Genomic DNA, 14,091 nt, shown 5'->3' on the forward strand with positions numbered 1-14,091 from the left:
AGTTATCTTAACATGTATGAATGGTTGTGCATATGATATGTTTGGAATTACATCCCAGAATTCTAACTTACCCGTGCCCATAGGACGCTGAGTTTGCATCTACACATACTTCTAGGGAGCTAAGTGCATTACCCGAGGTGCCGAGCGTGTTTTTAGGCTATGTCTGGTACTTAGATTTTCTTGGAGTATCTAGTTTCCCCATAGGCTTAAACCCGAGGACCATGCAAGACCTTGGTTCTGTCTAGCACTTAGATTTTCTTGGAGTGTCTAGTTTCCCCGTAGGCTTGAGTCCGAGGACCGTGCAAGACCTTGGTTCTGTCTAGCACTTAGATTTTCTTGGAGTGTCTAGTTTCCCGGTAGGCTTGAGTCCGAGAACCGTGCAAGACTTTGGTTCTGTCTAGCACTTAGATTTTCTTGGAGTGTCTAGTTTCCCCGTAGGCTTGAGTCCAAGGACCGTGCAAGACCTTGGTTCTGTCTAGCACTTAGATTTTCTTGGAGTGTCTAGTTTCCCCATAGGCTTGAATCCGAGGACCATGCAAGACCTTGATTCTATCTAGCACTTAGATTTTCTTGGAGTGTCTAGTTTTCCCATAGGCTTGAGTCCGAAGACCATGCAAGACCTTGGTTCTGTCTAGCACTTAGACGGTTGTCAGGATGCGAGACATACAATCGTAATAGACTTAAAATTTGAACTGGGGAAATGTTCTTATTAATAATAATACCTTCTCAGGTTATTTACATTCCATGGACGAGGTACAACTCTTTCATCTAAGTCTTCTAGGTAAAAAGCTCCTATTCCTGCGACTGAAGTAATTCGGTATGGCCCTTCCCAATTGGGTCCCAGCTTTCCCCAGGACGGATTCTTCGCAGCACCTACAACTTTCCTCAGCACTAAGTCTCTTGGTGCTAGCGGCCTGAGCTTCATGTTGGCAACATAACTCTGTTTGAGCTTCTGGTGGTAATAGGCTAAATGGATCGTTGGCTTTTCTCTTCATTTGTCGATTAGGTCCAAGTTCTTCCCCAGTAGTTCATCGTTACTGTCCGGGGTGAAGGATTTCGTCCTCAGTATTGGGAAATTTGCCTCTAGGGGGATAACAGCCTCGACCCCATAGGTCAGGGCAAAAGGTGTCTCCCCTGTGGACCGTTGTGGAGCAGTCCGATAAGTCCATAAGACGTGCGGCAGCTCTTCTACCCATCTTCCTTTAGCGTCGTCCAGTCTCCTCTTAAGCCCATTAACTATGACCTTGTTGACGGCCTTGGCTTGACCGTTTCCTTGAGGATAAGCTGGAGTTGAGTATCTATTAGTGATCCCCAGTTCGCAACAGTATTTTCTGAAGGCCTTACTATCAAACTGGAGTCCATTATCTGAAATGAGGGTGCGAGGGACCCCGAATCATGTGACGATGTTTCTCCAGATGAATTTCTTAGCATCCATGTCCCTGATGTTGGCCAGGGGCTCGACTTCGACCCACTTGGTGAAGTAATCCGTGCCGACCAGTAGATACCTCTTATTTCCCACTACCTTCGGGAAAGGTCCCACAATATCCAAGCCCCACTGGGCGAACGGCCATGGGCTGGATAAAGGGTTGAGGATCCCGCCCGGTTGATGAATATTTGGGGCGAACCTTTGGCACTGGTCACACTTCTTAACGTACTCGAGGGCTTCCCTCTGCATTCCCGGCCATCAATATCCTTGAGTAATGGCCCGGTGGGATAGGGATCTTCCTCCTGTGTGACTCCCGCAGATCCCTTCGTGCAGCTCCTTGAGCAGTAGCTTTGATGCCTCAGGGTGGACACACAGTAAATATGGTCCGGAGTATGAACGTTTGTACAGTATGTGGTCCTTGGACAACCGAAACCGGGGAGCTTTTCTTCGTATTTTTTCCGCCTCCAACTTTTCCTCGGGCAAGATGTCGTCTTTGAGGTACCTCACCATAGGGTCCATCCAGCTAGGGCCCGACCTGACTTCGTGAACAGGGACCATGCCTTTCGCTCCTTCATTCATTCTATCCAGATGCTCGACAAGAATAATTCGAGGCAAATCCCCTACCAAGGATGTGGCAAGCGTGGCCAGTGAGTCCGCATAAGTGTTTCCACTTCTGGAGACGTGCGATAGGTTGAAGAGATCGAAGCCCAACTGCAGGCGTTTGACCCGACTTAGGTACTCCTGCATCCTCACATCTCTGGCCTCTAATTCCCCCTTTACTTGGCCCACTACCAGTCTTGAGTCCGAGATCATCTCCACGGCCTTTCCCCCCATTTTCTGTACCATGGTGATTCCTTGTAGCAGGGCTTCGTACTCAGTTTCGTTGTTCGTGGCCGGAAACCCAAGTCTGAAGGACTTCTCTATGATGGTTTGCTCGGGAGATATTAGGACTAGCCCCACTTCGGATCCCCTTTGATTTGCTGCTCCATCAACGTACACCTTCCAACGTAGGGGTCCTGGTGCAGAGATTACTCCAACCGATTTTCCATCCATGTTCTGCTCCTTTGCTACTACTCCCACTGGTGGTTCAGCAAATTCGGCCATTAAGTCAGCCAGGACTTGGCCCTTTATAGAGGTCCAGGGCATGTATTTAATGTCAAAAGCCCCCAGAACCGTGTTCCATACGGCGATCCTTCCAGTGTAATCCGCGGTTCGCAGTACAGACTTCAAGGGTAGTTGGGTTAGGACAACCACCGTGTGGGCTTGGAAGTAATGGGGAAGCTTCCGCGTGGCGTGGACTACAGCCAGCATGGCCTTCTCCAAGGGTAGGAATCTGACCTCAGCTTCATGCAGTGACTTACTCACGTAATAGACCGGCTTTTGGATGCCCTTGTCATCCCATATTAGTACCAAGCTCACAGCATGAGGGGCCACAGCAATATATGCGTACAAGACTTCATCGGCCTCAGGGCTGGACATGATAGGTGGTTGGGATAGGTACTTCTTGAGTTGCTGGAAGGCCACAACACAGTCCTCGAACCACTCAAACCCCTTCCACTTGTTAATCAAGAGATAAAACGGTCTACATCTGTCCGTCGATCTGGAAATGAATCGGTTGAGGATTGCGATCATCCCTGTGAGCTTTTAGACCTCCTTTGTGTTTCGTGGTGGTTTCAGGTCGTTTATAGCCTTGATCTGGTCAGGGTTAACCTCGATTCCCCTATGAGTAACCATGTAGCCCATAAATTTGCCTGATCCCACGCCAAATGAGCATTTGGAAGCATTTAGACGCAGCTTGTGCTTCCTTAAGATGCCAAAGGTGCTGCCGAGGTCCCCTAAATGTTCGGACACCGCTTTACTCTTCACCACCATGTCATCGACGTAGATTTCGATGTTCTTGCCCAATTGTGGATCAAACATTTTCGTCATTATTCGTTGATAAGTGGATCCTGCATTCTTCAGACCAAACGGCATTACCTTGTAGTGGTAGTTCCCAGTGGGTGTCACGAAAGCCGTTTTCTCCTGATCCTCCAGTGCTAGCAGTATTTGATGATAGTCTTGAAAGGCGTCCAAGAAGCTCATCCGAGGATGGCCTGCTATCGCATCGACTAGCTGGTCTATCTGAGGCATTGGGAAGGGGTCCTTAGGGCATGCCTTATTTAGGTTTGTGAAGTCCACGCAAACTCGCCACTTCCCACTTTTCTTCTTGACCACCACAATGTTGGCCAACTATTCGGGGTAAAAAACTTCTTTGATAGCCCCTGCACGCTTAAGCTTCGCCACCTCGTCTCTAATCGCATCTGCGTGCTCTCTTGATGGGCGACGAGGCGGCTGCTTCTTGGGAATGATGGACGGGTTGACATTGAGATGGTGACAGTTGAAGGCCGGGTCGTTCCCGAGAGCATTGCAGGCGTCCTAGGCAAACACATCGATGTTCCTTTTGAGGAACTCAATCAATTCCTCCTTCTCCTGAAGAGGCAGCTGAGCCCCTACCCAAAAGAACTTCTCCGGATCGCCGCCAATAACCACTTCTTCCAAGTCTTCGCATTTCGCCTCGTTGGTGGCCGCGTTAGGGGGCGAAGCCGGGACCTCTGATTGCTATAAGCTTCTTTCAGCAGAGGCCGATGACTCTGCATCGAGCCGATGGGAGACAGTAGCCACCACACAATGCCTTGCCATGGACTGGCTCCCACGGATTTCGCGGACTTGGTCCCCCGACGAGAATTTGAACTTCTGATGCAAGGAGGAGGCGACAACTCCTAGTGTGTGGAGTCGGGGTCTGCCGACGATGGCCGTATAGGGAGAGTAGGTGTCCACCGCGATAAAGTTTACTTCCACCGTCTTTGGGCCGGTCTAGATGGGTAGCCTAATCATGCCCTTTGGGACAACGAGCTTTCTATCGAAGGTCATCAAAGGGGAGCTATAAGGCGTTAGATCCTCCGATTTTAATCCCAGCCCCTTGTAGAGATCGGGGTACATGACCTCGGCAACGCTGCCACCATCCACCATCAACATTTTCACATCGTAACCCCCGATTCTGAGAGTGATCACCAGCGCATCGTCATGGGGCTGGATGGTACCGTCCATATCTTCTTCTGAAAAGCTTAAGGCCAAGTGAAAATTCCTTATGGCCCTTTTCGGCTCTGGCTGGGACTCCCTGGCAGGTAGCTGGGACATAGATAGTACTCGAGAAGGGCACGCGCCTGTTCTTCCTAGCGCAGCTAGGATTACACTGATCGTCCCTAGGGGCGACTTTAGGGCAGCGTCTCTCTGGGGTTCCTGATGGGTCTGACCTTGATGACCACTGGAATGATGCAAGAGATGCTTCAGCTTTCCTTCTCTAACAAGCTGGTCTAGGTGGTTCCAAAAGTTCCTGCAATCCTCCGTGGTATGCTCGTGGTCCTGGTGGTATTGGCAATAGAAGTTCTGATTGCGCCTCGTGGACTCTCTGGCCATCTTATTTGGCCATCTAAAGTATGGCTCGCCCTTGATCTTCTCCAACACCCGGTGTACTGGTTCTCAGAATACAGCATTAACAGTTTGCGTGTTGGTTACTCCGGATTGCCCTATGAAATCTCTCCTCGGGCGGTTGTTGTTGTATCGGTCTGACCTGAAATCCCTCCTCTCCTGGGGGATAACCTTCTCTTTTCCTTTACCCTGCAGCTGGTCTTCCTCTACTCGTTTATATTTGTCAATCCGGTCCATCAACTGGTGCACGCTGGTGGCAGGTTTGCCTGTCAATGACTTCCTCAAGCCGTGCTCGGCCGGGAGGCTACTTTTGAAGGTGCTAATGGCGACTTCGTCAAAATCTCCTTCCAGTTCGTTGAACATTTCCCAATAACGGTCCGAGTAGGCTTTTTGAGTTTCTCCATCATACATGGACAACGATAATAACGCACTTAAGGGCCAAGGGGCTTTGCTGTTCATAATGAAACGGGAGCCAAAGGCTTGGGTTAGCTGCCTATATGAATCTATAGAATTCGTCTTTAGGCCATTGAACCATCTCATCGCCACATGTCCCAAGCTGGATGGGAAAACCTTGCACATTAGCGCCTCGTCCCTAGAATGGACAGTCATCCTTTGGTTAAACTGGCTCATGTGCTCCACGAGGTCTGTTTTGTCGTTGTAAAGGGTGAAGGTCGGCTGCTGGAATTGTCGAGGAAGCGTAGCCCCTTCTATGCGGCGCGTGAAGGGGGATTTGGAGAGCTGGTCCAGTGCCTTACTCATGGCATCATTTCCCGAGCCCCTGGGAGATGGGCTTTTACGTTCGCGCCTTCGGAAGTGCTCTTCTTCGTGGGAGAAGGTCTCGCTTGAAGGAGTCCTCGATCTTTGCCTATAGTCGTCATCACTTTCGTCATCGAAGGGTATGTCATGTCTGGAGTGGGATGGCCTTTGTTGTGCGTGGTACAACTTCATCTTCAAGTCTTCTATCTCTTGCTGCATGGCCCGCTTATCATTCTGTCTCTGGGATGCATGGCTCTTAACTTGTTCTGGTTGCGTGACCCGGTTGTTGTTTTGTCCCTGAAGCACATGGTTGCCCACACGAGAATGGTTTTTGCTGGTTTGAGTGGTGTTCACACTTCCCTTCCGGAACCTTCCATTTTCTTCATTTCGAGTACGCTCAGGGTTGGAGAAATTACCCTATTGTTGGGGTTTGGCTAGTTCGGGCTGATGATAGCCTGTTTGATGAGGGCCTGATCCTGCTATGCCTGACTGTTGTCCTTACTAACACACAAGCCCTTCCCACAGACGGCGCCAATTGTAGGGACTGGGTTCGCACACTTCTTTCGTGGTAGAAATGGATTCAAGCCCAACTAGTCCAATACAATAAATTTGTAGAGAATAGGTTCAAGAGCTAGGTTTTAGCGAGGACTGCAACAACCGGACATGGTCATGAATGGGTTGAATAACAGATACGCAGGATAAAACGGGAAACTTCGTCCTCGGGCCTCTCGTCCGAGGAGCTTAATGTTCTTCTTCTTTCTTTTATGCTAGGTTACAATGGTCATAGAGACAATACATAATGCTACTCACCTCTCTCTCTCTCTCTCTCCTTCCCTTCCTCCTCCTTCCTTTCCTGGAGGAATTCTTGCATTATATAGCCCTTCTCAGTTGATCCTAAGCTTCCATCTGTTGATCAGGCAGGTAACTACTTGAGTGCTTGTCCCATCAGCCGCCTTCCCCCACCTTCTGTTAGTTGCAGTAACCGAAGCCACACTGTTCAGGGGTCCTTTCCCCATTTATGCGGCCAAGACGTTTGTTGGCGTATTCAATGCGGAGGTGATAGCTTTTCCTTGAACCGCTCCTACACTGTACCCCTGTGCGCGTCCTGCAGTACTCGCCCTTTCTTCTGGGAGCGCTCTGGGGGCTACCTTTGATGGCGTGCCATTCTTTCCTTCTAGGTTTTGGGATGTCGAGGACAGGATCGTCCTCGGCTATATCTCTAGGCCATTTGGACTTTCGTTGCATATCCTCGGCAACGTCTCACCTCGGCGCGGGCCTTGGGCTCTAATGTAAAGTGGGCCGGGATCACAAATTCTCTGGCCCCACAGTATATAATGTAAATTTACATTGCAAGTAAAATGTAAACATATAAAGATCTTTTTAAAAAAAAAAAAAAAAAACAAAACAAAATCATGAATTAGTGTTTTTTTAGTAATTAATTTATCTTTGTCCCCTGAGTTCATAATTAACTTTTTTTAAATAGCACTTTTTTGAGCATTCACATTAGTCTCCTCAGATTTTTGGTTAAACTAACCTCAAAAACTCTACTTTTTTCTAATTTAGCTATTTATTTTTACATACACATACATTACACTTAATACTATATTTCTTACTTCATGTAAATATTAATTTTTTCTCTCCCCTCTCTCGTCTCTCTCCTTTAGCATATACTAATGTAACATTACTGCCATCACCACGACACCACCATATACACCAAAACCATAGCACCATCAACAAAAACCCACATAAAAAAATTCCATAAGAAAATTGAACCAACCCAAACTCATCCACCACAACACCACCATCAAAAACCCAAAAACCAAAGCCAATAAAACCCACATCAAAAACTCAATAAGAAAGTGAATTATGCGAAACCCAACTACCACGGCACCACCATTAGAAACCTAACAAAACCCACATTAGAAACTCCATCACAACCACAAAACTCATATAAGCTAATTCGCAATTCAACATTGGAAGCCCCAACACCACCACTCTTCAATATTTAGATCACCATTGATAGCTGTAACCTAGTAGATCTACTTTGAATTGATCTATGGCTTACTATGAGAGGAAGGGGACAAACGAGAGAGAGAGAGAGAGAGTTAAAAAATGTTTACTTTAACCATTTGCGATAAGTAGTACCATGCTATTTGTGGTGTAGTGGAAAATTATTGAATATTTCGAGAGTATCATAAATGCGTACTCCCCCCTTTCACATGAATTATGGATCCCATCATAAATTTAATTAATGAGACTCACAATTATGTGAGAGTAGGGAGTACGCATTTATGATCTTCTGAGAGTACTTAATAATCACTCGTGGCATAATAATGTTGATTGTTAAGGTTTTTGGATTAGTTTGGCGAAACTAATACTTGGGCTTTCCATGAGCCTTTAGTTATATATTTGTTAAAATGTTAAAATGGTCACACTTATGCGAGCGCTCTATATCTAGAAAGCACGAGTGCAGTGCGGCAACTCGGCCATTTTTGAAAAAGTAGGGTGCAGGTGCGACAGGATACGTTTATTAATAAAATATTAAATATATTTATATTTATATTTTCTATATATTGCTAATCATATTTTTTTATATAATGGTAAATATATACCAATTTAAAAGCAATAATAGATAATAAAGTGAATATATAACAATAGAGAAATATTATGTTTACAATATTTTCACAAAATATTCGAAGTGACAGGTTATTATGAGTTGATATTGATGGGCAAAAAATTAATTTTTGTAGTAAGTTCAAATTAGAACAAATAAAAACCTTCAACTTATAATTTATTATGAAAATATTGTAAACAATTGCTTCTCCTAATAATAATTCCTCTTTTTTTTTTAGTATAAATAAACATTAATTATATACCTAGCCTACACTTGCTTTGATATATTTTTTTTAAATGTTTCTTTGTCATTTTCAAAGCTAATAAAGTGTGGTCTAAGTAAAAGACTACAAGTCTAAAAGTTGAAACTTTTTTGTGTTTAGATTACTAAACTTTTCATCATTGGGATAAGTCTAAAAGTTGAAACTTAAGAAGAGTACTCTTGAAGACTCTTACCCTAGAAGACAGGAACATAAATTAAAGGAGGAAAAGACCGGTGCAAAACAAAGAAATGGAGAAGAAACGGAGAAAGAAGAAGATGAAATGGAGAAAAGAAGAAGATGTGGCGGCCCTGGAGCCGCATCCGTGCTTCATAGCTCTATATACAAATTTTTAAAAACCTCATTTGTTAAATAAAATTTTTTTTTGAAACCTAAATAATTCTTTATAAACAGCTATAAGAATAGTTTCTCAAAAGAACAAAAAGGCTATAAAACAAACTGAATAACTGTCATAGACATTGGAGGCTATATAGCACACAAATAAATAAGCAAGACTCTTAATCTGAATCCATAGGCTGTTTTTGTTTGTAGAGGATTCAGTCACTTGAGGCTAAATGCGTTTCTCTTAAGAAGAAGGTAGATAGGTATTTTCAGTCTACTATGGTTTGCTATTCATCCCCTAGAAATAGGCATAACAGTGCGAGGAGCTAGTTTCTAGTCGTCTTTGACTCTTTGGTTGGCTTATGGCGCAAGCATTTAGTTTTATACTTTTTTTATTTTTTTTTAAACAAGACAAAATTCTGCTCTAACTTAATTTAAGTGTATATATGTGTGAAGCTCCCTCTTGGAGACTTGAATCCAGCCTTTGCCCTCTACACTACTCCACAAATACTTATACTTATAAAGTGATCATCGTATTAAGGGTGTGCGGTGGTATACTTTATTTTGATGAGGATGCCAATTGGTGCAGGAAAGAATCTGAATCACGAAAAAGAGAAGCAAAGAGGACAAAGTTTGAGAATTGAAATGATTAAATGGAATGATATCTGTTTTCATATGGTATTGATTTGACTTTCACCTACCAATCCTTGTCTCTCACGATTATAGTTATTAAACTCGGACCGAACATTGACCTGGTCTATGAGCTAGGTCACTAGGTCACTAATTCAACTAGTGGGTCATCGGTCGAATCGTAGGGTCAAATAAAAAAAATTAAAAAATTAAAAATATAAAATTAAGTTTGAGAAATCATAACCTGAATATGTAAATTAAAAAGAAAAAAAAATAGGCATATGCCTAAATTAAACTCGCCATTAATATTCAAAATCAATATTTCATAAGCAATAGCAATAGAAGGAACAAACAAATTAATTTATATTTATCAGTTAAGTTAAGGTTAGCTTAAACCTAAAGCAACAAACAAATTCAAAGCAACAAAATGGTCAAAACTCAAAGAAGAAACAATGTCACACACTCACACTATACACGACCAAAAAAAAAAACCTAAAGATGCTTAATCTAAAAGGCAATCAAGAAATAAAGTACATTAAAAAAAAAAAAAAAAAAAAAACCTAAATAAAAGAAGATAGTTGGTGGCATAGAGTTATTTGGTCATACTTACATGCTAATTGTTGGCTAAGTATATCTGTTTAGACTTCAAAGCATAAAAAAAATCCATGCACAACATCAGCTCGTAGTAGTAGGTTTTGAGAATTATGAAAACTTAAAAGTGATGGTACACGTACAAACTACAAAGTGTGAATTTGTAGGGCACGGTGCAGGGAACAATTTTTTTTTTTTTTTTGGATTTTTTAGGTTTCTCTTGTTTATATTACCATATTATCACACATTTAAATAATAAAAGAGTCAATAAAGTGGATCTATTAATGTAATTTTACACAATTCACAAACCCGAACGGGTTAATAAAACCCAACCAGGTCATATGGGTTGCTTAAAACCCATCGGGTTGCACACATACTTTTCTTACTTTTCCTATCCAATTGATCACCTGTCCCGGTCAATGCGCCGGGTCACCGGTCCGACCGGTCAAGCTGAGCCGGGTTTAATAACACTGCTCACGATTTGGCTTACACGTGTGATGCGGTGACATTAGTCACTTTAAATGGTGGACTAACAAATGCCTCAATTTGATACGTGTGAAGGTCAAGAAGTAAATTAGCAAAAATAATATTCGAGGTAGTGTAATGGACACGAATCCAAAAGTTAAGAGAATTTCTTGGCATTGTTCCCGTGTAAAAATTCGCAGAAGTTTCGTTTTTAGAAGATAATGACCGGTTTAGACCATAATAAATAGATTGAGTAGAATGCCAAGAGCCCCTAAATTGAGTAGACGTGTTTAACAATTACTGCCAAGAGCCCCGTTAAGAGCACTAGCATTGAGAAATGCTATCCTATACTATTATACCATCCCAAAAAGCCACTTTATTACTTATACCATCCCATTTTACAATACCTCCCACATCCTAAAACTCTATTCTTATTAAAATATTATTCTTTAATCTTTTTTTATTATTTCTTTTTAACCAATATTTTTTTTCAGTTCCACTTTCCTAGGCTTTCCAACCGTTTTTTTTTTTTTTTCCTCAGCCTCCCTCAACCTCTAGCATTGGTTCATCTCACAGAACCCCACACACACAGACCCATCAACAAAGCCACACACAGCCACACAATCCATCAAACCAGAGCCAACAACGGCCACCACACCCACCACCCAAGCCATCGATCAGAAACCACACCGCCGATTTGAAACCCACCAGAGCAAACCCATTCAAAAAACCACAACCAAAAACACCGGACCCAAGCCAAAAACAACCAAAAACCAGCCCCAAAAACACTGGTCACAGCCAAAAACCATAACCACCACACCCACGCCGTCACCCACGACCCAAACACCGGACCCACAACCCACCCACAACCCAAACCCCGGACCCAACCACGACCCACAACCCCTTTAAGCACAAAAACCACAACAACAACCAAAAACCACAACTAAAAACACCTGACCCACGCCAAAAACAACCAAAAACCACAACCAAAAACACCGGTTACAGCCAAAAACCCACTCCGATCTCCGATCTCCGTGACCCACGCCATGACCCACTCCGATCTCCGTGACCCACAACTCACCTCAGCCATACCCACCACTTCTTTTAAGCCCCGGTCATAGCCAAAAAAAAAAAAAAAAAGGCAGATGAGAAAGAGATGGTGCTTGAGAGAATGAAGAGAACGGAGCGGTGAGAACGGAGCGGTGACCGGTGCTTGAAGAGCAAATGAGCCGATGAGAATGAAGAGAACGGAGAGAGCAGATGAGAAAGAGAGACTGAAGAGAGAGAAGATTACAGAATTTATGGGAGGAGAGAGAAATTATGGGTTCATTAAAATATATATATATTTTTTTTACAATTGTGCTACAGTACAATTCTAAAGATAGAATTGTACTGTAGCACAATTGTATAATTTTTTACAATTCCTGTGTTTAGCATCCTTTGATGCAGCACATTTTGAACCATAAAATGCTAAAAAGGACATAAATATGGCATTAGCATTTTTCAATGCTAGTGCTTAAGAATATGAATATAACAAATATTCTTAAGAAATTCTTTCTTCCAATTTCCACAAAATTGCTCCAATTCTCCTCAAAATTTTACCCACAGGCTTCATCTTCTAGTGATGCTCTCAACCCAGAACTGCCAGATTTGGAAGCTAGGGATGACGCCGTTGGCGTCGACCCAGCTGAAGCAGCTCGTTTGGTGGTTGTGCACCGCCACCATGGCCAGCACCACATGGACTGGACCGATGTAATGATTGGTTTTTGTTTGACTTCTGCTCTTGAGATAGCTTTAGTATCCGTTCAAGTCCACACACAGCTTTCTGCAACCTTCCACTTGCTTTCTATGGCAATCTTATTCGCCTTTGTATGCTTCTCTTTTAGCGAACTCATGAAGTCCAAGTTTTTGGTGGCAGCCCAAGTGTTCAAGAATTTTGGCATATTCTTCACCATAACAGCATTTTTCATCGCCGTTACCATTCCTTTTCCTCCTTACCTCAAATTCGTCACCTGGGCCATTTATACAATTTTCGTCTTCGCCATTTTTATCTACCATTGTTTGTAGGCTTGTAGCTTTGGGTTGAAAAAATAATTAACTATATATGGGTTAGATGAGGATGCATGATTATTACTTGAAATTACACCGGACGGTGTGTGTAGTAAAGTGGCGCTCCACGACGTGTTTCTGAGTCTCTGTCTCAATAATATCGTAGGAAAAAAAGAAAAAAAAAGAAATACTATAGTATACCGTTTTTGGAAGTTGGAAAGTGACAATAAACCCATGTCTTAAACAGTTAGATTTTGGACTGAATCTTGTTAATTCCTATTGGAATTGGAGGGACCTAAATTCTTCAAATTCTGTCTCACACTCACATACCAATTGTACTCTTTCAGTTTTTAGTTGATACATATACTAAAAAATTGTTAAAAATATTATCTTCTTAAATTATTATACCTGGATGTGAGTTTTGCATACATCACAAAAATAGAGACTTTTAAGCCTCTCGTTATGATGCAACTGTTGGATCCTATATTGTGAGGATGCTAATTTTGTTAGGGTGGGAATCACCATCCTTGATGCTCCAAGAGAATAAAATCTAACGTTAAACAATGTGTGAGGAGTGCTAGTATTTATAAACTCCTTCATATCTCTTGGAAAGAGATATATATTTTTTTCAAGAGATAAGATATATCTAAGAAACACAACTCTTTAATATATAACTAGCTTCAATGTTTAATTAATCTCTTGTGTAGATTGGTGAAGCAACATCATCCACCAAGTAGGAGTTATTGTATGAGTGAGGACACTATATTATGATGTGATCAACCATTACTTTTATACACCAACAACAACTACTTTCAAAGACCTAGTATACGTTTATCTAAATAAATGATCACATGAATACTGAATAGCACCAGTAAACGGGTCCAAAAAAAAAAAAAAAGCACAAGCAAAAAGACTGCTTGATCTGTTTCTTGTTTCATAGATGATTAGTTCTTGAACTAAGCAAGCACATATGCTGCAGTAACTAGCTCTCTCACAAGCACACCAAAGTCATTACCTCTCCACACAACAATTTGCTAGAGACAAAACAAAAAAGAAAAATTATTATATGACCAGTAGATTTGCAAATTAGTGTGAAACTCATCATTTAAGCAATTTCATTTCAGCTAAACTATGAACTTTACTATTCTGTTCTGCTTGATTTGACTCATTTGAGGAGAGATTAGACAAACAACAAATTTCCAACGTATATCATATAATTAATGGAGGAGCTGGTGACTGATGCAGGTGCAATATGTCAAAGTGATTATTCAAACTTTAAGTCCATCGTTGCAATGTGAAGAATCAACTAGAAAAATAAACTAAATGAACATTTGGATATTGAAAATTTTTTTGGCGTAAATACATTTTTGATCCCTACATTTTGGATCATTTCTTGATTTGATCCCTAAACTGATTTTGCTCCTAGGTCAGTCATTGAAATCAGAAAATCGATTCTATTTTGGTCCCTGCCGTCAACCCGCTAATAGAAAA

At 42.3% G+C, this 14,091-nt stretch overlaps 2 protein-coding genes across 2 annotated transcripts; both read right to left on the reverse strand.

Moving 5' to 3' along the window:
* Positions 1-1,684: 1,684 nt before the first annotated feature.
* LOC115952080 lies at positions 1,685-3,058 on the reverse strand. The gene has a single exon (XM_031069164.1). It carries the CDS (start codon positions 3,056-3,058, stop codon positions 1,685-1,687), a length of 1,374 nt encoding a protein of 457 aa, XP_030925024.1.
* Positions 3,059-4,279: 1,221 nt separating this feature from the next.
* Positions 4,280-5,869, reverse strand: LOC115952081. Its single transcript, XM_031069165.1, has 2 exons — positions 5,083-5,869; positions 4,280-4,938 (listed from the first exon to the last, which is right to left on the reverse strand). The coding sequence occupies exons 1-2, from the start codon at positions 5,867-5,869 to the stop codon at positions 4,280-4,282; spliced, it is 1,446 nt and encodes a 481-aa protein (XP_030925025.1).
* Positions 5,870-14,091: the final 8,222 nt, after the last annotated feature.

Source organism: Quercus lobata, chromosome 7, assembly GCF_001633185.2.
Source record: "Quercus lobata isolate SW786 chromosome 7, ValleyOak3.0 Primary Assembly, whole genome shotgun sequence".
NCBI lineage: Eukaryota > Viridiplantae > Streptophyta > Magnoliopsida > Fagales > Fagaceae > Quercus > Quercus lobata.

What these genes read in the sequence shown, in the direction of transcription:
- LOC115952080 (XM_031069164.1), bottom strand. Translation starts at nt 3,058, where the DNA reads ATGATCGCAATCCTCAACCGATTCATTTCCAGATCGACGGACAGATGT.
- LOC115952081 (XM_031069165.1), bottom strand. Translation starts at nt 5,869, where the DNA reads ATGCAGCAAGAGATAGAAGACTTGAAGATGAAGTTGTACCACGCACAA. An exon ending in AGAGGAAGACCAGCTGCAGG is followed by an intron (nt 4,939 to 5,082) that starts GTAAAGGAAAAG and finishes TCTGAGAACCAG; the next exon opens with TACACCGGGTGTTGGAGAAG.